The 25,416-nt window shown below is 39.8% G+C and overlaps 1 protein-coding gene across 4 annotated transcripts in view; it reads left to right on the top strand.

Annotated features, from left to right (window-relative positions):
- ZFHX4 (zinc finger homeobox 4) overlaps window positions 1-25,416 on the top strand; it is a 176,827-nt gene that overhangs the window by 146,882 nt on the left and 4,529 nt on the right. For all 4 annotated transcript variants that reach the window (XM_059901413.1, XM_059901410.1, XM_059901411.1 and 1 more), the window contains exons 6-10: window positions 6,127-6,240; window positions 12,404-12,537; window positions 12,752-12,952; window positions 13,966-14,083; window positions 14,620-20,001. In XM_059901413.1, coding sequence (XP_059757396.1) covers window positions 6,127-6,240; window positions 12,404-12,537; window positions 12,752-12,952; window positions 13,966-14,083; window positions 14,620-20,001 — 5,949 coding nt within the window. The remainder of the gene's footprint in view (window positions 1-6,126; window positions 6,241-12,403; window positions 12,538-12,751; window positions 12,953-13,965; window positions 14,084-14,619; window positions 20,002-25,416) is intronic.

Here is a 25,416-nt window from a genome sequence, read left to right as displayed (position 1 = left end):
TCAGCCCAATCTGGGAACTTGGAAGAATGCAGATTCTTAGGCCCCATCCCAGACTTAACTGAATTAGAAACACTGAGGATGGGGCCCAGCAGTCTGTGGTTCGACAAGCCCTCCAGGTGACAGTGATTCTCTCTAAAGTCTGAGAACCCCACCTGTGTGACAGGTGATGTACTACCTTAGAAGCAGTGGTCAGAGAAGTTCTCTGAGGAAATGACAGGAGAGCTGAGTCCAAAATAATGAGAAGGACCCCATTAGGGGAAAGGCATTACAGACAGAGGAGGGGAGGAAGTTGGTCATAGTGCATGAAGAGAAAGAAGGCTGACCTGGAGATAGATGAGTGAGTGAGGAGGAGAACAATGTAAGATGAAGTCATAAAGGTAGGCAAGGCCTGATCATTTCAACCACAGTAAGGAGTTGTTATGTATGTTATTTTAAGCAAAGTAGGAAGCCATGGCAGGCCTCAAACAGGAGAATGGCTCGATTTTATTATATGAAGGTACGCAGAATAAATTGTGGGAAAGCAAGAGCAAGTCTTCCCCAGTTATGAGACCACTGCAAGATACAGGTAAGCGAGTAAGGGTACTGGCAATGGAAATGTAAAGAAATAGATGGATTTACTGTATACCAAATACTTTGGAATTGGAATTAATGGGACTTGCCAATGGATTGTGTACATAAGAGAAGGAAAGAAAGAAGTCAGTGATGACTCTTGCTTTTTGGGAATGGTGGTACCGTTAACTGAGGTGGTGGAGACCGGGGAGAAACAAAGTGAAGTATGTTGAAGGGGGATCAAGCGCTCTGATTTGGGCATATTAAGTTTGATATGCCTTCCAGACATCCAAATGGAGATATAAAATTTAAAGCAATGGATCTGGATGAAATCATCTAGAGAAATCATTATTTTTCCTCAAATCAAACATTCTTTGTAGGTAAGAGAATAGGGCTTAGGACAAATGCTGGAGACACTCCAATATTTAGATTTTTAATGGAGGAGGCCCCAGCAAAGGGGAATAAGAGGAAACTTTCAGAGGGGTACGATGAAAATCACAAAAGTCTCATGCAAAGAAATTCAAGAAAGGGACGTTTTTCAAGGAGAAAGGAGTAGTAACATCTATTGAGCAAAGTTAAGTAAGATGCAAACAGAAAAGTGGCCATTGGATTTCACAGCATGGAAGTCATTGGTGGCTTTGAGAAGAGGAATGGATGTGAAGCCAGGCTGGAGAGGGTTGAATAATGAATGTGATTTAGTAGAGAGAGAAGACGTAAAGCAAAAAACAAAAAACCCAAACCAGACCAAAACCAAACCAAACCAAACAGATACTCCTTTTAGGTTTTATTGAAGGGGAATAGAGGAATGGGATAGAGTCTGGACTTCTCCTTTTCTTCCCAATTTTGCTTCCTAAATGGAACTCAGTGTTCCAACTAACAAGTATTGCCCGCCTTCTATAATTCCAGGCACTAATCCTGATGCTTCTGGCACAGTGACAAATAAGACAATCACTGTTTTCAATAAATGTGTACCTATTAGAGAAAGTAGGTAATACGCAGATAATTTCCACATACTATGGTAAGTTGTTTGACACCAGTGCACAAGAAAAAGAAAAAGAAATTTATCCAGAAACATTACTCCTAGTTCAATATTCAGGGAAGATTTTTTTTGAGAAATAAGCAATTAATAATGATAGTTAGCATTTTTTAATACTTATTGTGTGTTTTGCTCTGTGCTGACTGATTTTTATACATTATAACAAATCCATGAGGTGGGTATTATTAACTCCAGTTTTACACATGATGAAATTGATATTTCCCGAGCTAGGCTTAAAGGAAAGATGGGAATTATACAGTGGAGAAAAGTTGTTCTAGATAAGAGAAAGAAACAGAGTGGTATGTCTTATAGGAAGGAAGAGGGCATTAATGACTCTTGCGTGTGTCTAAACAGTGGTGCACAAAATGTGGCCCTTGGACCAAAAGCTTTAGCATTACCTGGGAACTTAGAGATATAAATTCTCAGGCTTTACTCTAAACCTACCAAGTCAGAAGTTCTAGGGATAGAGTCCAGCAATCTGTGGTGTAACAAGTCTTCCAGGTGATTCTGGTGCCGTAAAATTTGAGAACACTGTACTTGAGAGTTAAGTGCTAGGTAGGAAGTGAAGAAAGATGAGACCGGACTGGTAGACAAGGGCCGGCTATTCTTGCCCTGTACAGAAGACTGAGCTTTTTCTTTATGTGATGGCAGTCACTGAAAGATTTTAAGTAGAGAAGTCAAATTTAAGTAGATCATATAAAGGATAAATTTGGAGGGAGTGGGGACTGGGCAGGGAGACAATGAAGGGGCCCAGGAAGGAATTCTTGTAAGCCAAGTATCTAGAATAGATGCTCCATAAAAAAAACTACAGATGTTTGAGTCACTAACCTCTGCTTCCTCTTTACACGGGCTTAAAAAGTATGTGGTGTTTTCCTTAGAAGACTCAGAGGGTTTCCAAACCCAAGTATAATAAAGCAATGGGAACCAAGCAAAACTGGTGTTCAGATCAGAGGCATGTCACTGAAGCCGATTTGCTTTGAAATTATATAATTTTGTAGAATAAATTGATAGTGATTTTCCAATCATTTTTTATTATTCAAAGGAAAATAAGCTACTCATTCAAACACTTTTCTTTTAAATATAGTGTATGTGTAACTTATAAGATCATCATTTTAGTATGATAAAAATGCTAGGGGAAGTTGTACTGTACTTTTATAGTATATATGACTATAGTATTACTTTGTCTTCTTCCTATTATTTTGAAACGTTTTAAAATAGAAACGTTTTATCATTTATCTGAAAATTGGGAAGTTCTACTGGACCCTAATGTGCATTTAAACATAACTACATTCATATCATAAAGTTTAACATATGAATACTATATTTTTTATTTTCCATGAAGCAAAAGAATAATTGAAATATAGACGGTGTGAATACAACAATATTATGAAATGCTCTAATACTTTCATTATTATTACATGTAACATGTTAAAGAAATGTATTGATGAAAATGAAAACTGCTTTAGCATCTTTATTTGGGAATTTTATGTAATTTAGTATCCTTATTTTGGAATTTTACGTAATTTCCCTCAGTTCTAAGACATCCCTTTAATACATTTAATGTCATACGCTGTTTTCCTTCTTTCATAAAATTTTCTTCCTTTTTTCATGAGCATCTTACATTTTATGGCATTTTACAGTTGATGAAATGTGGTACTTGAAAATTATTCAATAGAATGTAGCCAACTCTTGCCCTTAACCCCAAATCCAACCTACAAGGTTTTCTAGAGAAAGTGGTTTCTCCATGTGGATACTCTTGACTCTAAAGCCTATTTATAAAATGAATGTCAAATTTATTTCAAAAACTCTCTTTAAGAATGAAAGTGACTTTTTACTTCTGACTTGCAGGAAACTTTATGGTGTACATAAGTTACCCTTTGATTCTTTTTTTACGTGATTAAAAATTCGCCAAGTTCTATGGCTCCAAAGAGCGTACCTGTAATAAACAGCTTTCGCCTTCAAAACCACAAAACAGGTCTGAATTGCTGGAGCATTAGAGCTAATTGCCTGCCTACTTCAAAGGAAGAACAAGAAAAGTGTGGGGAGTGACAGAAGCAGAGGGAATGCCAGCAAATCCACCTCTGGAGGTTATGAGCTGTGGCTTGGAGGAGCCGGGCAAAGTTATGGCCTCAGAACTGCTGTTTGCGATTAAGTTGATGGGGAGAGTCTATCCCACAATCTCTCCCTGCTGCTGACACAGAGTCTTTGTTCGCATTCAGATTTCTCAAACTGTTGCCAGGGTCAGGCTGAGGTCAGACACCACAGTGATGTATAGAAGAACTTGTCTGGGAATTTCTCTCACACTTAAGACACATACCAGAAAAATGAAGAAGAGGATCCTGCAAAAACTGTCTGATGAGACGCAGATGATACTGTAGTTTTTCTTTTCGTACCTTCATAATCTTCGTTTTCTTCTCCTGACGCACAATGTTTTATGAACATGAGATGCGATAGCCCTTACAGTTTTCTGTCCCCTCCAGATAAGGACATTCAGTAGCACTCTGACGCTTCATTTTCCCGCCCTGGGGGAGAGGTCCAGTAAATCTACTCCAAGAAGTCTCGCATCCCTTCCCCGGGATGAGCTGAGCAGTAATTGCCACGGGCCGTCTGTAGGTCGCGGGCCTGACTCTGGATGTCACGTCACGTGTGTGGACTTGGCGGGGACACAGCCTGATCTAGTCATGATCTCAGCCTCCCAGCCTCCCAGACTGAGCCAGGCCGCTGTCCCCACCCAGCCTGGCCCCCTGATGGGAGGAGGGAGCCTGGGTTTGATCAGTGATTATCACCGACAGGTGAAAGCAGGCTACAGCCGGGAGGAGGGTTGATTCTTTCTTCTTCAAGTACAGTTTCCACATGTATTGAAAGGGAAGCTGCCCCCAAAACCCTCTGATGACCCACCCCTCCCCAAGGACCTCCCCTCTGCTTTTGTGCAGTGGCAAAGTGCAAATATGGAATCAAGAGATTTGTATGGTGCCTTTGAGGACTTAACAGTCGAAACAAACTCCGGTTTCAAATGTATTAAGCGTCCTTGTTTTCCCCTTAGTTTTTTTTGGAGTTTCCCCCATTGAGCCCAGAACTGGCCCCCCTCTGTTGTTTTCTGCTCTCATGGTTGTAGAGCATGGCTGGCAAGTGAGGCACTAAATAGCAATTTTTTCTTTTTTTTTTTTTTTGGTGCTCAGCTGCTACGTATGACAGTGGATATTTCATTCTGCTGTCAGAACGTTATTAAAAAAACATGGGGTGTGGAGAGGGCCATGATTTCCCCTTTCAATCACTACAGCATTTGCAATGAAAATTTTATGCAGTGTGTAATTTTCAGTTAATGCTTGACACTTAAAATGTCCGGAGCTGCGTTTTGTACGGTTCTTGAAGGGTTAATTGTATCATGTTCTCTGCATAAAAGCTCTGCTTATCAAAAGCAAATAGAAGAGTGTATGCAAATGGGTGTCGATGACCTTTTGCCTTTCCAGGGTTAATTTATATGGTCATTAAAGATTTTATGAAATTGAGTAGCCTGGTGTTTCTAATCCCATTTTACCTTCTTCTCCTAATTTATGTAATTCCTACCTGAACAGGGAAATATGATTTTTATTTTTTGTGCCGCAATGAAAACAGCATGCCATGCTGTGGGGAGTTGTGAGTCTGGTTATCTGGCATTACTCAGATTGCTAAAAATTCATTAAAATGTGACATCAGCACAGTGAGAGACAAATGATCGCAGGATGAAAGAGAACAGTGGGCCTTTCACGGATTAGTGCTACACAGACCCAGCATAGAGGCTAACTGCATAAACAGATTAATCCACCAGCAGCGGCATAGCTAAGATTTACAGAATAATTAAATAGGGTTGAGTTACTATGAGGATTTCCATGTAATCTAGCTGGTGTGAAACCCGTGAATGAGGTGTGGGGTGACGCGGTTGTCATAGAAGTATACCTTCTTCTGTCCTACGCCCTGTATAGCTCCCCCTATAGAAAAAAATAAAATAAAATCCCAGTGTAACTGAAGTTTTGAGATCTTACTCTGACAAATTCCAAAGAATTCCTCTGGGGTCTAAGGGCTGAAAGGCAGGAGTAACACCTGTCTTACATTTAACCCGTCATTATCACATTATTGAACTAAGACATTTTTCTGAGAATTCGGTTCCTTCTGCCGTTTATCCAAATCCATGCAGCAGTGGGTTCATGCAGCTTAGAAGGTTCTACTATTGAAATTACAAAATTGCCTTACATCCATTTTTCAATCTTTTCTATCTTAAACTGTATTTCTTTGAAAAGATTTCTTTTAATTTAGTACAGGCACATTTTCTCAATGGATAATAAAAGAAGTTGCTTGAGATTAAAAACTAACAAAACAAAACCTGCATTGGTATAGCCAGCAGGTTCTAATAGTGGCTTTTACTAAATTCATGGTCTTTTTTGAGAATGAATGTCTGCAAATGATTCATAAATAACAAAGTTCTTAAATGGTCACATAGTTTATTTTCATGTGTGTTTTTCTAGGGTTTTCCATCCAACTGACTGGTCTGTCTTTCTTAACAGAAGAACAAAGTGAGGAGGCAGAAGGAGCTATTAAACCTACAGCCGGGGCTGAGGATGATGAGAAAGACACAAGTGAGAGAGACAATGAAGGCAAAAACTCTAATAAAGACTCTGGTAAGATGCTAGAATCTTTCACCTTTCCTTCCCCCACCTCCATTCCCTGCAATCTGCTCTTCCTTCACTGCCCCCCCCCCCAAAGCTTATTAAAAGCTTTTATTCATTTTAAACTGTCTGAACATTCCCACTACTATTCATTGCATGTGCATTTTGCATGTGATTTCTATCAGTAGCCTCCCATTGACCTATTTTTAATCATAACCATCTGACAGAATAGATGTGGATAAGTTGAAGAATATTGCAGGACGACCAGCGAGATTATTTTTTAATCAAATCAGTTTGTGTGCTTGTAATTTTTTAAGCGCCTTTCATTAATCTTAGCTATACTTGTGATTCCTCTGATGGCATATTAATTTTTCATAAGCACAGGATTAGATATCACTTGAACTTTTTCATTCAATCACATGCGCCGCCCCCCCTCCCCAAACCACATAACCTTAAAAATAAATGTTATTTTTCCTTGCTTTTTTACAAGTTACACTCAGGAATTTGCCCTTTTTAAGGGCATCTATTTGAGGCATTTCAAACAAAATCCAGTGAAAAAGTTTACAGATGATTCAGCCTAAGAAGAGGAAATATCATTGAGAAGGGATTAGGTGCTGGGTAATTTTGATCTTCTAGAATAGACAAATCCCAGTAATGAAAGCTACTGTCTTTGAAAACAAACCTTCGTGTCATGACATTTACTTGTGCACAAACAAACCCTAGGCCAGCATCTGGTGTGGATACCTAAGGCTTTTTCTGTGTTTGATTTGGCAAATATATGACTTCATCCATGCTTTGTATGTATGAGATGGAAATCTATGGTCCCAATGAATATTACATTGGCTACTTTTGCTGCACGCTATACCTAGTTTTATTATGTTGGACTCATTGAAGCAGAAGAAGTGCTGAAACGGGTTCAAGCCTATTAGTTTCAGGTAGTCATCTATCTTTTCCTTGAATTCCAATGACAACCGCATCTAAGGAAGCTTGTTTTCACTGTGAAGACATTGGGTTGTGCAGAAAATATCATTTTCACTTGCAAGTTTATTTAAACCTGAATTATCCCATATTTGTGGTTCAGTCTTTGCATATCTAAGTTTTCCATTCCCTTCAAAAATTATTTGAAGGGTCTCCCTGATACCCACCTCACACCATTCAATGCTGAATTTCTCTCTGGAGTCCAGTGAGAAGAGTGCCATTTAAATTTGCTTCTAGGATATAGTGGCTAACATATGATTCTAATTTGATTTAAACAAAGAAGATCTAAGGTTGGTTTTGAGCCTAAAGCAATGTAAAAAAAAAAAAAAAAAAAAAAAAAGATGCCCTAGCTGTATATTAATACAGTTCCTGAGGTCACTGACAAGGAATTTGAAGTACCTTGTGATCAGTTAAGGTCAAGGGTAGTGCCATTTAAGCTTCATTTGAAAAGAATTGGCAATAGCAAGGAAGTCCGTTTAGGTCTAGGATGGACCTCATCAAGGCTAGCTGATGGACTGCTTCTGGGAGGGCAGGATTCTGCTGCCTTCAGTGGTGATTTTCTCACAGCAATGCCAAAAGAGATTGCAGACCATACACCCACCCAACCCCATTCTTCAGAAGAATGTGTAAAACACACAGGACATTGGTGTTCGTTGAGTGTTCACGTAATACATAGGAATGTGACATTTTGCTTGGTTTTAAGTAACTAATACCTTGTAAAGGATGCGTTGTGGGAATCTCTTGAAAATGGCTCCAGTCTCACCAGTGAGGCAAGAGTCTTACTTGGAACATACCACAGATGCAAGGGCTCTATCTCCAGCAGCCCGGTTTACTGCTCTACATAAATAATGGGCTCAATCACCCCCTAACGGCCTGATGAGTTATCGTCCTTTCTTGGGCATCTAATTGTACCATCTAGACAGGACTCGGCATGTGAGAGGATACAGACCATTGGATAATGATAGTTTTCTAAAACACATCTTTATCCCTGTAGAAATGCCTCCCCAACTACATCTGTAGGGATAAAAATGGGCTTTCGTACCAACTCAGAGCAATTACTGAGAGGCAAATATTTAGCCTTGAAACCCCTCAGACACCAAGACAGTTATTACTGACAACTAACATGAACTTTTAACAAAGTTTTCTGCTTTCTACATTGAATCTGATTAGCTGAAAAAATTATTACATGGATTTTTTTCCTTGTAAGTATTTCTGATGACTGAATGAGCACTTATGTATGTATTGGTTTTCTTCCTGATGTCAGTTATAAATGTCAAAAATACTGGCAAATTTATAAGTTAATCACTATCTTAATGTGTTAGATGGGAAAACGGTCTGACCCCACTTTAACACAGAATTTTTTAGACAGGAAGGAATTAACACATGTTAGGAAGATGGTGTTTGTATAAGCTGTTGTACTGTGTTGCTGACATTAATCTCTAGGACTAGAGCTTTCAAAATGAGACTTGGCAATATGCAAGTTATATTTGTTGAATATTCATTCATAATAGAAAAGCCTCCTAATGCCTCATTTATATTGTCATTTAAATCTAGTGCCACTTTAGATTAATTATAATCCAAATTATAGCTCTGTGCACTACAAGAATTAATATAGAGTTTATCCAGATTAATATATTTGCATTGAAAATGTAATATGTCTCTGCCATGGCTAAGGGGACCACTTTTTAATAAGGGAGTAAACATGAGGAAAGATGGAAATTAACCTTCATTATTGCAATTAAAATTATCCTTTCATTCTAGTCTCATTAGAAAAAATACTGTACCGGTAATTATAATTTAGGCTTATTTGGAGTTGAATAACATCTTCTGTTATATCCAAGTTTTATAGTATTCAAACTTTACCAAATACATTGATTCATAAATAATAACTCAGCATTTTGTTATTTTTTTCAAGATTTGCTTTGAGTACACATGTGTTATTGGATTTTCCTCACTTGTTATAAACCATTTTACAACCTTCTGTATTTTAGGGATTGAAAATTTATTAAGTAGGCAGCATCTGAATTGAAATGAATTATGTCATTTTTATATTAGTAATCTCATGCAAGTTATATAATCCCATAACTGACAGATAATCATTGGCTCATCTATTTGGCAGTCCTTATTTGTAATTAGGCTTCATGTTTTAGTTAAAAATGCATTAAAATTACATTTTTTTTGAGGATAGTGTGATGGCCTTAATAATACAAAATGAATTATGATCTCATTTCAAAATTTTGTCTAAGGCAACAAACAGTGTTTATTTCAAGTAAAGTTGTAAACATAAACTATGAATAATCAGAAAACTTAAAACCTTCCTAAAATTAATTGGCCTTTACTTAATATATTTCTAGGATAAAACAATTCAGAGAAAGACCCCAGAGTTGATTTCCTATAATTCACCAGGGAGGCCGTAAAACCTGAGATGGTTCCCCTTTGAGTAGAAGAGGCATGCATGCATAAAATATAATGTCCCTCATTTTTGCAAGTAATCCTGGTGACCTGTTTTATCTTCAAGAGTCTGTTTTTGTCATATGTTATTGCATCTTAGCATTCTCTGCTGCTGCTTCTTATCAGTGACATGCACTTCTGGGGTGCCTAGCTAGAGTTAGGGGGTCTAGACTTTATTTATAACTTCTTCTCAATTTAAAATAAGATGGTCTTTAGGAAGTTCCTAGCTTACATCAAGATCATGGTTTAATTAACTAAGTTAATTAGCCAAAGATTCTCGAAGCTGACACATATATTGGGTGGAATACTATATCCAACAGTTATTTCAATGGCTATGAAATAGTGACCCTAAAATTTAACTCTTTTCTTGATGCAGCATGAATGTCCCTAAATTCAAAAGCAATTATATTCTTGATGATATTAACGTACATAAAAATAATATGGATTAATTATATCAAATATGTACACCAGTGTAAAGTCTTAGTAAAATGTTTCAAACCTTGAAATCAATGTTTTTGTAAGCATAAGGTATATGCTTACAAAAATAAGGCCATACTTATACATTTAATAGATTCAGAAGTTTCTGGAAGGTTTATTCTGTTTTTGATGTTCCTAAGGCCTGCAAGCAACAAGAGTTGTGGAAATTCTCTTTTACCTTGTGTGTGACAGTCTTTGATACCATAGGGAACTGGACCAATTTATTATTTGGTCATGTCTGATTCTCTCATGTACACAAAAGAATGATACGGGAATATGACATAGTATTATTTTCTTAAGGAAGCATATTATTACTCACTATTGGGGAACTTTTGAAGAAAAATCTTCCAGTCTCACAGGAAAAAAGCAGCTGATAGACATTTGCTGACTTAAATGACAATCATTTTCTACAACTTGATCTGACACCTGAATCAGTAAATTTTATTTGCAAATTTTATATATCATATTGTTTTCTTAAGTGTTTATTTTTAACACTTTAAAAATGATAGCACAAAATATATTCTGCTTTGAGAATTTTGCTTTAGATGAAAGATATCTTTTTGATACCAGAATTAATTATGAAATAAACATTCCTGTTTTTGACATATCTTTGGATATCAAATACTTGGATATTGTTTAATCAATGTAATAAAATTCTTTTGTTTATCTCAGATTTAAGTTCATCCAAATACGATAAATTATTTTTTCAAATATCTAGAAAGAATCTAAATTTCTCTAAGATATCTGTATATATAGGACAAATATACCAATTCAAATAAAATCTAGTGTTTGTAAATCTAGAAATCAGTAGCAGTGCAATTGGTTTGGAAATGTAACACTAATTCTGTACCTACCACAAACCCCAAGGGAATAAAATTATTGTCATTATGTCATTTAAATTCTAGTTTAATTTTGGTCTCCTCAGAGTCAGATTTGCTTTTAAATTTCTCTCAGAGTTTGGAATTCCTAAAATTATTTATATGGTACAAAACATGCATCTCCATCCAGGAGAGAAAAAGAATGTATTTTTTGGTTCATTTTTACTTTGTTTCCAAAACATCCTTGACCTTATTTTTAAATTAAAACTGGGTTATTTTGCAATAAGGTATAATTTGTTCATTTATATGAACCGTATGTGGATTGAAAAAAAATCAAGATAAATCTTCATGCACAGCATACAATCAGATTACGCCTAGACTCTATATTTACGCGGGGTCTGATAGCAATCAATGGTTTAGCTTCATTGCATTTCAAGATGTATTTGCACCCAGTTGTCCAGTGATAGTGTCCTCACCCTGGAAATAATTTAGTTGCAAATTGACTAGAAGATGGTGAAAATTGAAAGTTAAAATTAGAAATACTCATAATAAACAGCAGAAAAAAGGTCAGATGATGCCGCGCTATGATGAGATTGGAATGGCTGGTAAATGAGGTTTTGTGTTTGTCGTGAGATGTATGTGACATGCCTACCCAATGTCGCTGTAATATCCAGCCTCACAGAGGAGATTATCGGGAAAATTGATGCTGGAAAGAATTTTCTGTTAGATTGGGAAATTAGAATCACACTCTCTCCTTTGATGTGTGTGAGGCTTCTATACATTATGTTGCTCATCTGGGCAAAATTTTAAACCGTCTTTTAACACCGAATATTCAGATTAACCTCATAAAACAATTGTCTTCTTGATTTGGACTACAGTGTTATGTGCACAGCCAACTGCTGAAACATCTAAAGCAAAGAATAAATCACGAAAAAGCAGCAGTGGATATGTAATGTATAATTTTAAAATCCTACATTCACCACGTAAAAACATTGTTTTCATTTGTGAATTATAGCTAGTCAGCTCTTCTCAGAATTTTGAAATGTTTTCAGTGTCCCGGAATTTTAGAGAAGAGATAGGTAATTAAACGTTAGCAAAAATAATTATTTTCTAAGTTAGCATTTGCGAATGGGAGTAGATTTGCTTTAATGTGATAAAGCCGTACTGAGACACCAGAGAGCACGTGTTATTGATGAATCTTTCAAGGTCACCTACGGTTATCAAAATATGAGACAGGAGCACATTTTAAAATATATAAAGTCCACTTGGTTAGTGGACAAAAAGAAGTGCGATTTTTGTCTTTTGAGATTAGCATCGTATAAAAGTGCTTTTCTGGTTCTTTGGTGACTCAGTGGATTTAGAGCCAGAGATATTTGGAAAACATAATTTTTCTGATATCGACATTATTAGTCTTTTAAAATTGAGGTGTCCTATTCTTTTTTGGGAATCAGGAATAATCACACCGGAAAAGGAGCCAAAAGTCAGTGTGGCAGGGGTAACCCAGCCACTCCTGCTGGCAAAAGAAGAGGATGTGGCAACAAAAAGATCAAAACCTACAGAGGACAATAAATTCTGTCACGAGCAGGTAAATGTGTTTTCTTTTTCCCTTTACTGTGTAAACATGTTTTTTTTTTTTATTGCCCTTGATAATTTTAGAGCCTCCAAACCATTCCATGCTGTTGAAATGTATGTAGACACTATGATTGGCAAGGTAATTAACTCTTGGTGTGACTTCTAATGCTCTGAAGTCATCAAAATCCATTAACTAATAGTGACCATGTTTATTCAATATTTTCCAGTTCTATCAGTGTCCTTATTGTAACTACAATAGTAGGGACCAAAGTCGTATCCAGATGCACGTTCTGTCACAACACTCAGTGCAGCCGGTCATCTGCTGTCCCCTCTGCCAGGACGTCCTCAGCAACAAAATGCACCTCCAGCTGCATCTGACGCATTTGCACAGTGTGTCTCCGGATTGTGTGGAGAAGCTGCTTATGACAGTAAGGATACCAAATGTTGATGCATATGTGACATAATCTCTGTAAAGGTATCAACATAAAATCTGCAATTATTGTTTGATAGAAATTTATTTCTTCTGTGTTGCATCAAGCTCTTACTGACTGTGTGGTAGGAATCCCAAGTAAAGGCCCATTTGTTGTCTCTCGTGCTTTGGAATCAACCCCAAATATGATACAAGGCACAGCTAATTCGATAACACAGATTTTGCAGCCTTCCTCTCATGCCTGTAATGTTAATCAAATGATTCATGTGGGTACCTTGAGTTTCATATTTTCTTGGCTATCATTTCTTGGTTACAAAAACTTTCAAACCATATTTCTTAATTTTTTTCAATTTTTGTTGGAGTATAGTTGATTTACAATATTGTGTTAGCTTCAGGTGTACAGCAAAGTGAATCCGTTATACATATACACATATCCACTCTTTTTTAGATTCTTTTCCCATATAGGCCATTACAGAGTATTGAGTAGAGTTCCCTGTGCTATACAGTAGGTCCTTATTAGTTATAAACCATATTTTTTTTTTTTTTTAATGGCTGTGTTGGGTCTTCATCTCTGTGCGAGGGCTTTCTCCAGCTGTGGCAAGTGGGGGCCACTCTTCATCACGGTGCGCGGGCCTCTCATTATCTCGGCCTCTCTTGTTGCGGAGCGCAGGCTCAGTAATTGTGGCTCACAGGCCTAGTTGCTCCGCGGCATGTGGGATCTTCCCAGACCAGGGCTCGAACCCGTGACCCCTGCATCGGCAGGCAGATTCTCAACCACTGCGCCACCAGGGAAGCCCCTAAACCATATTTTTTAAAAAAGAAAAGAAGAATACTGCATCACAACAGCATTGATCCGAAATTTGAAGGGAGAGCATTGGCCTGTAAGAGTCACAGAATGTCCCTGCTTTGGTTGGAAAAATATAACTGGGATATGCTACTGACCAAGGGCAGATGTGATGGAGTCTGTGATTTCTGGGGTACCTTTGCCATGAGCCCCTTTGGTTTTCACAGGTGCCTGTCCCTGATGTAATGATGCCCAACAGCTTGCTACTGCCAGCAGCCACCTCTGAGAAGTCGGAGCGGGACACACCTGCAGCCATCGCAGCCGAGGGGGCCGGGAAATATTCAGGTATGCCCGCCTCTGACCAAGATCTGCGCAAGACACCCTCAGGGCCTTGCATCTGTGATGCTGGTCCAGCATTATTACTATCAAAGATTTTTTTTTTTTTTTTTAAAAAAGCACAGGGGAAAAAAAGTATGGCATTTCCAAAAGCCATAGTTTCTAAGGCATATTTAATATCTGGTTATCTGTAAACTGCCCTTGGGGGACCTAAGTATCAATGACCAGGAATATTTCGTGTGTTCTAATTACTGAACACGACGGTTATGGCCCTTGCTATCACGCTGCTGGTAGCATACTATAATTACCCTTGACTTATCTTCTTCCCTATGCTGAAATTCCTTGAGGTCAGGGGTGATTTCTTATTCACCTTTATATCCCCAGGGCCCAGTATAGTGCTTGCCATATAGTAGTTGCTCGAATAAATATTTCTTCAGCGATTCAATTAAGCAGAAACCTTTAGAAGCTCCTACTTAACAATATTCATTGGCGTTTAAGCTGTAGACTTCCTTCCTATAAGCGATGTTTATGCTTTCTTGACACAGGTGAAAGTCCAATGGATGACAAAAGTATGGCGGGTCTTGACGATTCAAAGGCTGGTGTGGAAATAAAGAGTGAGGAGCAGAAACCAACTAAAGAACCCACAGAAGTGTCGGAATGGAATAAAAACAGCAGTAAGGATATGAAAATCTCCGACACACTGCAGGATCAATTAAGCGAACAGCAAAAAAGGCAACCACTCTCTGTTTCGGACCGCCATGTTTACAAGTATCGCTGTAACCATTGTAGCTTGGCTTTTAAGACTATGCAGAAGCTTCAGATACATTCCCAGTATCATGCGATTCGGGCCGCTACGATGTGTAACCTCTGCCAGCGTAGTTTCCGTACATTCCAGGCTTTAAAAAAACACTTGGAAGCAGGCCACCCCGAACTGAGTGAAGCTGAACTTCAACAGCTGTATGCCTCCTTGCCCGTGAATGGTGAACTGTGGGCTGAGAGTGAAACGATGGCCCAGGACGACCAGGCCCTAGAGCAGGAAATGGAGAGGGAGTACGAGGTGGACCATGAGGGGAAGGCAAGTCCAGCAGGAAGTGACAGTAGCTCTATTCCGGATGACATGGGCTCTGAACCAAAGCGGACCTTACCTTTTAGAAAAGGGCCAAATTTTACGATGGAAAAATTCCTCGATCCATCTCGCCCATATAAATGTACAGTGTGTAAAGAGTCGTTCACCCAAAAGAACATTCTCTTGGTCCATTATAATTCAGTGTCTCACCTGCATAAGTTGAAAAAGGTTTTGCAAGAAGCTTCCAGCCCCGTTCCTCAAGAAACCAACAGCAGCACAGATAACAAACCCTACAAGTGCAGCATCTGCAACGTTGCATACAGCCAAAGTTCGACCTTGGAAATCCACATGAGGTCCGTGCTCCACCAGACAAAGGCAAGGGCTGCAAAGCTGGAACCCAGCGGTCACGTGGCCGGCGGGCACGGCGTCGGAGCCAACGTTAATAGTCCCAGCCAAGGGATGTTAGAGTCCATGAGTTTAGCAGCAGTAAGCAGCAAAGATCCCCACTTAGATGCCAAAGAATTAAATAAAAAGCAAACTCCGGAATTAATGTCTGCTCAACCTACACATCACCCGCCGCAGTCACCAGCACAGCTTCAGCTGCAGCTGCAGCACGAGTTGCAACAGCAAGCTGCGTTCTTTCAGCCTCAGTTTCTCAACCCCGCCTTTCTGCCTCATTTTCCTATGACTCCGGAAGCGCTGCTGCAGTTTCAGCAGCCCCAGTTTCTCTTTCCATTCTACATCCCCGGGACGGAGTTCAGCTTGGGGCCAGATTTGGGCTTGCCGGGCTCTGCTGCCTTCGGAATGCCTGGCATGACCGGAATGGCCGGGTCCTTGCTTGAAGACTTGAAGCAGCAGATTCAAACCCAGCATCACGTTGGCCAAACTCAACTCCAGATACTTCAGCAACAAGCACAGCAGTACCAAGCCATACAGCCCCAGCTGCAGTCTCAAAAGCCGCCGCCGCCGCCGCAGCAGCAGCAGGCCAGCAAATTATTGAAACAAGAGCAAACCGCCACGGCCAGTGCCGACTGCCCCATCATGAAGGACATACCCTCTTACAAGGAGGCGGAAGAGGTTGCTGAAAAGCAAGACAAGCCAAAGCAAGAACTCGTTAGTGAAGGTGAAGGGCTCAAAGAAGGCAAAGATGGAAAGAAGCAAAAATCCTTGGAACCATCCATCCCACCGCCCCGAATCGCTTCAGGGGCCCGAGGAAATGCAGCCAAAGCGTTACTGGAAAACTTCGGTTTTGAACTGGTCATTCAGTATAATGAGAACAGGCAGAAGGTACAGAAGAAGGGCAAGAGCGGGGAAGGGGAAAGTACCGAGAAGCTGGAATGTGGAACGTGTGGGAAGTTGTTCTCCAATGTCCTTATTCTAAAGAGTCACCAAGAACACGTACACGGCCAGTTTTTTCCATATGGAGCGCTAGAAAAATTTGCTCGTCAATACAGGGAGGCCTATGATAAGCTTTATCCCATTTCGCCATCTTCCCCAGAAACGCCGCCGCCCCCGCCTCCGCCTCCACCGCTGCCTCCAGCCCCTCCGCAGACTCCTTCCCTGGGGCCCGTGAAACTGCCAGGCGGGGTCTCCGCTCCGCTCCAAGCCCCACCGCCCACTCCCCCGCCGCCCCCTCCGCCGCCTCCTCCCCCCCCTCCCCCACCGCCCCCTCCCCCATCCGCTCCCCCGCAGGTCCAGCTGCCCGTGTCCCTGGACCTTCCGCTCTTTCCTTCCATCATGATGCAGCCCGTGCAGCATCCTGCGCTTCCTCCCCAGCTCGCCCTGCAGCTGCCCCAGATGGACACTCTCTCGGCGGATCTCACCCAGCTCTGCCAGCAGCAGCTCGGGTTAGATCCCAATTTCCTAAGGCATTCTCAGTTCAAACGCCCACGGACAAGAATTACTGACGACCAGCTGAAAATCCTGAGGGCTTATTTTGACATCAATAATTCTCCGAGTGAAGAACAGATCCAAGAAATGGCAGAGAAATCGGGCCTCTCTCAAAAGGTTATCAAGCACTGGTTTCGAAACACGCTTTTTAAGGAGCGGCAGAGAAATAAAGATTCGCCCTACAACTTCAGTAACCCTCCCATAACAGTTTTGGAAGATATCAGAATCGACCCCCAGCCCTCCTCTTTAGAACATTACAAATCGGATGCATCCTTCAGTAAAAGGTCGTCGAGAACCAGGTTTACGGACTACCAGCTTAGGGTCCTTCAAGACTTTTTTGACACAAACGCTTACCCAAAAGATGACGAAATAGAACAGCTTTCTACCGTTCTCAATCTGCCTACCCGGGTTATTGTTGTATGGTTCCAGAACGCTCGTCAGAAGGCACGGAAGAGTTACGAGAATCAAGCAGAAGCTAAAGATAACGAAAAAAGAGAACTTACTAATGAGCGCTATATTCGAACGAGCAACATGCAGTACCAGTGTAAAAAGTGCAATGTGGTTTTCCCCAGGATCTTTGACTTGATTACGCATCAGAAAAAGCAGTGTTACAAGGATGAAGATGATGATGCCCAAGATGAGAGCCAAACCGAAGACTCCATGGACGCCACGGATCAGGTGGTGTACAAGCATTGCACAGTGTCTGGCCAAACGGAGGCACCCAAAAGCGCTCCTGCCCCGGCGGCAAGTTCTGGCTCTGGGACTAGCACCCCGCTGATTCCATCGCCCAAACCGGAACCGGAGAAGACGTCTCCAAAACCCGAATATCCCACGGAAAAGCCAAAGCAGAGTGACCCCTTGCCCCCTTCTCAAGGCACCAAACCAGCGCTGCTCTCAACATCCGCTTCCTCAGACCCGCCACCGGCCTCGGCCGCTCAGCCACAGGCACCAAAACAGCCCCAACTTATGGGAAGACCTCCCTCGGCCTCTCAAACCCCGGTCCCTTCCAGTCCGCTGCAGATTTCCATGACTTCTCTCCAGAACAGTCTACCTCCACAGTTACTACAGTACCAATGTGATCAGTGCACAGTTGCCTTCCCGACTCTGGAACTCTGGCAGGAGCACCAGCACATGCACTTCCTGGCTGCCCAGAACCAATTCCTTCACTCCCCGTTCTTGGAACGGCCCATGGACATGCCCTACATGATATTCGACCCCAACAATCCACTGATGACTGGACAGCTGCTGAGTGGTTCTCTCACACAGATGCCGCCTCAGACCACTTCGTCCCACCCCGCAGCCCAGGCCACAGTTGCTGCTTCCCTTAAAAGGAAACTGGATGATAAAGAAGACAATAACTGCAGTGAAAAGGAAGGCGGGAATAGCGGTGAAGACCAACACCGTGATAAACGCTTGAGAACCACCATCACCCCTGAACAACTGGAAATTCTCTATGAAAAATACTTATTGGATTCCAATCCTACCCGGAAAATGCTTGATCATATTGCACGCGAAGTGGGGCTCAAGAAAAGAGTCGTGCAAGTCTGGTTCCAGAACACGCGAGCGCGAGAGAGGAAAGGCCAGTTCCGGGCAGTGGGTCCAGCCCAGTCTCATAAACGGTGTCCCTTTTGCCGAGCCCTGTTTAAGGCGAAGTCAGCCTTAGAGAGCCACATTCGCTCCCGGCACTGGAATGAAGGAAAGCAGGCAGGTTACAGCTTGCCACCAAGCCCTTTAATATCAACAGAAGATGGGGGAGAAAGCCCGCAGAAATACATTTATTTTGATTATCCATCTCTGCCATTAACTAAAATTGATCTCTCAAGTGAGAATGAATTGGCTTCTACGGTGTCAACACCTGTTAGCAAAACAGCAGAGCTGTCGCCGAAGAATCTTTTAAGCCCTTCTTCTTTTAAAGCAGAATGTTCTGAGGATGTCGAGAATTTAAACGCCCCTCCTGCTGAGGCTGGGTATGATCAAAATAAAACTGACTTTGATGAGACTTCGTCAATTAATACAGCGATCAGTGACGCCACCACCGGAGATGAGGGAAACGGAGAAATGGAAAGCACCACGGGAAGTTCTGGAGATGTGAAGCCAGCTTTATCTCCTAAAGAGCCCAAAACTCTCGACACTTTGCCAAAAACAGCAACCCCACCCACCACGGAGGTCTGTGATGAAAAATTTCTCTTTTCTCTCACGAGTCCCTCAATACCTTTCAACGATAAAGATGGTGACCATGACCAAAGCTTTTATATCACGGATGACCCGGATGACACGGCTGACCGCAGTGAAACGTCCAGCATAGCTGACCCGAGTTCTCCAAATCCATTTGGATCCAGCAATCCTTTCAAATCCAAAAGTAACGATCGACCAGGTCACAAGCGTTTCAGAACCCAGATGAGCAATCTTCAACTCAAGGTTCTCAAGGCTTGCTTTAGTGACTACCGAACTCCGACCATGCAAGAATGCGAAATGCTAGGGAATGAGATTGGTCTGCCCAAGCGCGTGGTCCAGGTGTGGTTCCAGAATGCAAGGGCAAAGGAAAAGAAATTTAAAATTAACATAGGGAAGCCTTTCATGGTCAATCAGAGTGGCACGGAAGGCACCAAACCAGAGTGTACCCTCTGTGGGGTGAAGTACTCTGCCCGCTTGTCCATCAGAGATCATATTTTCTCCAAACAGCACATTTCAAAAGTGAGGGAGACCGTCGGGAGTCAGCTTGATCGGGAGAAAGATTACTTGGCTCCGACGACCGTTCGACAGCTGATGGCGCAGCAAGAACTTGACCGTATAAAGAAAGCTTCGGATGTGCTGGGCTTAGCGGTACAGCAGCCGGGCATGATGGACAGCGGCCCCCTTCATGGCATCAGTCTGCCAGCGGCCTATCCAGGACTCCCCGGCCTCCCCCCAGTCCTTCTCCCTGGCATGAACGGTCCATCTTCCTTGCCTGGATTTCCACAAAATTCAAACAGTAAGTCATTTCAAGGAGAGTCCGTCTAATTAATTAAATAATATTAGGCAGCCAATGACACGTAACCAAGAACAGGCTATGTTGGATCTCTTTTCATTTCAGTAAGTGAAACCATGATGTTATTTGAAATATATATTTTAGTGGCTATGGTTAATAACCAGGAAATAAGCCAACCTGAACGTATGCAGAAAATCAAAGACAAGGTAGATCAGAGTCTCAGAAATATATTATTTATGTCATTATATCTTTATATTTTAGGAACGTTCCTTTAATATACTCATTTCAAAACTGATTTCAAACGGCATTTCAGCACAGGCACGTGGCACAAAATTTGGTATACATATTAAGAAAGTGAAGCATTCAGTAATACATTCATTGGTTTCCTAATTTATGTTATTTCCAAGAGACACTGATTTTTTTTTTTTTTTTTTTTTTTTGGTTTTGTACTTTTTGGGGTTGTTTTTCCCCCTTAAATGCCAGGAAGTTCAAAAGCTAAGGGCCTTCTAGCCACAGGAAATCCCCCGCATTACACCTAGCAGGTAATAAAGCATATATATGTAAAGTTTAACTACTAAAAATATGACTTCTGTGATAATTTGTAACTTAGCATTGCTATACGATTTTGCTTTTAGTAGCATTCATTTTGTTACTTGTTATTTATGTAAATTTAAAACCTTAAAAATACATTTATATTACTCCATGCCTTTCTACCACCACCCGTAGCCTAGATTTATAATAAAGACAGACCAAAATGGTAAAACTGTTTGAGGCAATCCCCGATGAAGAATCCAATTCTGTGTTTATCGAGAGAAATGCAATTTGTACAGTTTAGGTTTTGTGAGTAAAAAATTGAAGATCGTGTGCTAGGTGTTCATGTAGCTATACATATAACACAAGTTGTATATTATCCAAAATGGAAAAAAAAAAAAGATTCTAGTGTCTTCTTTAAAGTAAGTTTTATTTTCCAAATTAACAGTACATTTTTAAAAAATTTTTACAAGAAAATTATGACATTCCAAAGAGACATCTAGAATGAACTAATTACATTTATCTGGAAAGTTTCCCAAAACACAAAAGGAAAGCTTTTTGTCATTTTCCAAATTGGACTTTTACATAAATTTCAAACTTTTCAATTTCATCCTTCTCTTATGGCGATTTACATTTTAATGTGACTCTGGAAGATATTCCCATATTAACTTTTATTTTGGGAGACATGAAAACAATGATATCAAATGACCGCTTGGCTACTGCTAGCTCATCTGATTGGTTCCCTGTCCAGAATGACTTGTTGGCATTAGAGAGAAGCAGAATGAATCTGCACATATAAAGAGTTTTACCAAGAAAATTTCTGCGAGATCCTTTCCTTTAACTATCACACCACCTACCTTCCCCTGCCCGCCTATGAATGTATTAGTCTTCTAGTCTCACTTTATATATCACTGTAATTATTAACTGACATCTGGAAAAATGTCTTATGTAGAAAGACTCCTGTGATCAGTTACATAAAATAGAGCTTTTCCACATAATGTCTAATGTGGAAAAATTCCATGAGCACTTATCTATAAACTTTATAATTATGTAAAATAGAATAAAATTTGATATTTACAATGGGCTAAGAACAGTTCAAGTATCTGTGCCTTTAATCTACAAGTCAGCTTTGATTGATGATCCGATGTAGTCACCCCACTAAGTGGTGGTCAGAACATCTTGTTTTTCTCTCCACTGGATCAGAAGGCCTTTGCTTGGACAACAGGTCCTTCCCTGACTACCCTTCTGGTTTGTCACTCTGAAACTGGTACCCTGAGGGCCTGTACGAGAGAAAGCCAGGAGGGAGGAGAGAGAAGATGTTTATGAAATACGGAAACAACCTAACCTTTCTCCTCATTCTACACACCATAAATATAATTTACATTCTCCCCCTGAAATATGGGCCCTTTTAATAACTCTCAGAATTGTGGGAAGATGTTAGAGGCAGGCCCTCCTCAGAGAGCACTATTTTTAAATGCATCAGATACTGAGGGCACCACCTATCTGCTGCTTCATTAAATCATGGACCAAAACAGACTGGAGAGTGTTATAAAGAGAAAAGGTCCAGGAACATACCTACTGGAATTTGCAATTTGTCTTGAATTAGTTCTTTGTTTGTGAAGGAATTTAAACATTAGCACAGCAGAGCTATCAGCAGGATCCCATCTGAGAGCCTGAATTCCCACACTTCCAGCTCACATCTTTTTTAGGTTAATTGATCTGTGGTGGGTAATGCTGAATATTTTAATCATCTCATGGAGTAGAGCTGTGGTTCTCCATCTTTCTATCAGCATCTTTCTACTGTATTATGTTTTCATCAAACAAATATCTCCATTGCTCTATGGAAGAAATAGACAGACCAGCTAGGTGAAATAAAAGAAGAAAATTGCTTCATAAGTAAAATATTTCTGTATCTCTCACATGCCCTGGGCTCTTGTAACAGTTTGTTATCTATATGAATAAACTTTGACCATATGATGTGTTCACCTTGGTCCCATTTTAATGGGATTTAGTTATGGAAAAGGCTTCATTTTAAAGACACCCCCATCCCTTTGAAGGTAGATCTCAAGGTTTTGTTCCTAAGAAAATCGCTAAAAAGGGACTCCATTGAATGAGATATGCCGTAAAGTAAGTAATAAGTCTGATTCCGAAGGCTACACCCCAAAATTGACTTAATTGCAGTGTACATGTTCAGTTTTAGCATTTATCAACCTCTAAATTTCCTGATTTAAATACCCATTTTATTCCTTTTTTGGTGGAATTCCTGTTCTGTTTTAGCAGCTTTAATTCTCATAAAACCTCCTTACCATACTTCCAAGAAATCTTCAAATTATTTAGTCTTTCAAGATCACAAAGAAAACCCTTTGAAGAGTAATATCCATCATGTGTGCCTGCTTTCTGAACAATGACTTAGCCCTGTGTTCAGTATCACTACTTACTATCATTCATGTTTGATAAAATAAATTATTTTCTGCTAAAAAATTTTTCCACAATTGTCTTTTTCTATCATGATCATATGCAAAAAGGGAAAGTGACAATAGAAAATCACATGCCTGTACACCTGGAAAAAGTTAGAAACCTTTACATTTACATTTTATCCTTTAGGATGTTAGTTTCTTTTGGCACTTTCCTCAAGATGACTAGGAAAATAACTTGATTTTCTATCTTTAACGTATTTACTTTATGGTTTTAAGCAGTGTCTGATTTTTATATGTTCCATTAGTCTTTGGAAATACTGCCTAACCCAATTTCCTTAAATGGAACTTTAGAACATGGCTTTTGCATTTTTCTCATACTTCAGTGTAATTTACTAGCATTTTTGGGGTAAATCTAGATAAGAGTAGGTCTTTAATAATTTTAGCACAATTGTCTTTGGCCCATGTACTTAATTAGTTTCATTTTTCACCTCAATAGTAAATTTTTTCCTCTGGAACACCTAGATCAAAGCAACTTGGGGAAAAGACACTACATCTACGTTCATGGTGAGACAGGCATTTTCTTCTGAAAAGCATTCCTTTTGGGAATAGGCAGCTGTTTCAGGAAAACAAAACCAAATAAAATGATGGCAAAAACTTTCATCTCTCTGTGAAATTTCAGAGAATTGGAGCAGGAGTTAGGGAACAGGAAAGAATGTATCTTTGTAGTTACCACCACTTATTTTGCATCCTGATTACTGTTCAGTTTTTCTCTTCTATATGTGGTTTTCATATCTCAGTTGACTACTGAACTTTTGACTGCAAACTTCTACAAGTTTATGTCTTTTATTAGTAGACCCAATGTACATTATTCATTATCCTTAATCTGTATCTTTTTTCCTAAAATTTTTACTTAACAGCTGATTATTTAAGTCAGCTTACTCCTCAAGATGCTGAATTCTTAAAAATTTCTGGTAGTTTTTAACTATAGTAGTTAGGATTCCTATGGCAGTCTTCTAAAATTTTTCATTACTTCATTATATGACCTCTAGATAGGAATTTGTAGACCTCATCTGATGGGAAAGGCTGAGTCAACAGCTATTGATCTACTTGCTTTCTAACTACCACTGCTATTTTTTTAAATCTTAAGTTCCTTAAAATTTCTCTTGCCTTAAATTATCACGTCAGAGAGATAGGTGAGCCAGCAATTTCTTTAGATTTAGGGGGAAAAGCACTTAGGTGGAAGAGGGTGCAATTATTGAGTATGAAGTCTAGATGTACTGGACCCAGAAATAAAGTAGGCTTTATGAGTAGGCAAAAGAAGCTGGCTACCAACATAATATCATTCTGACAATGCAAGGAAGGATCTTCTGTCCTTAGTGAAACTTCTTCCGCCTGAATCACTCAAGCCTGAAATTCTGTAATTAGGTATTAATTCTTCTGACTTAATACATTATCTTCTGTTAAATGGAAAGTAACATAGAATATCATGAAATCAGAATATCATAGCAGAAGAAACCTCAAATTATTGAATCTAGTATATATTGATCCTTTTCAAAAATAGGTGTATTTATATCTCTGGTTTTTTTCCTTGCAAATAAAATTTTATAGAGAGGCAAGTGGAAAGAAGATCAAGATACCAGGCATCATAGTGTAGGAATAAAGGCAAGGGAGTTGTTGGTTTGGGCCCCCAAAAGCAACTCCATTACTTCACAGTTTTGGGCTGTGTCTAAGTCCCATGGAATCTGAGAAGTCTAACATTCTAAATTGGATTAAAATCCAGGAATTTACTGATTCATTCCTACCATACCCCTGCCAATCTTAAGCCCTTTTCATTTAAATTTATTTTGAATGTGTCATCCATTCTTCTGTAAAATGTAGATACTTGCTATCAGTTTCTCCTGGAAATACAATGTTATTATTTTCAAGGATTGCTTTTTTCATTTTTAATATTCCAACTGTTTAACATTTGAAATTGATTCAATCAGACAGGAAGATGAATTTGAGTGGCAGCTATAAAATTTAGTTTCCCCACCTCCATATCTACCATCGAGTTGTATATTTCTGTCTATCAAGTCACTTCACAGCTCTGGGACTCAATTTTCTTAAAAACATGGAATTTTTCGCATCTGTCCCTACTTACTGTTGAGGATATTGGAAGACTATTCTCGAACATGATGGATATTCCTTAGAAACTATTATTAATACAACTACAGAAATTATTTCAAAGCAGATCAGAGAAGAGTTGGGTGTGGTAAGGTTAAAAAGAAGAGCAGCCAGTAATAAGCTAGGCTAATAGATGGTAATATGATAATGATTGGGGTCAAGTTGAGAGTGATGTTGAGGACTTGAGAGTATCTTGAGTGCTAAGCCTAAGACAAGGTTTCTCAGCTGGATAAAGACCAATTAAGAAACTAAAGTTCTTTTTCTAGCTAAGGAAACGTGTTTTTGTGTCACTTGTTTTTCATTTTTT

The sequence above is a fragment of the Balaenoptera ricei genome, chromosome 17 (assembly GCF_028023285.1).
Source record: "Balaenoptera ricei isolate mBalRic1 chromosome 17, mBalRic1.hap2, whole genome shotgun sequence".
NCBI classification, from domain to species: Eukaryota; Metazoa; Chordata; class Mammalia; order Artiodactyla; family Balaenopteridae; genus Balaenoptera; species Balaenoptera ricei.
The sequence above is the reverse complement of the archived record's forward strand: the minus strand, read 5'-3'. Positions and strand labels throughout refer to the sequence as shown.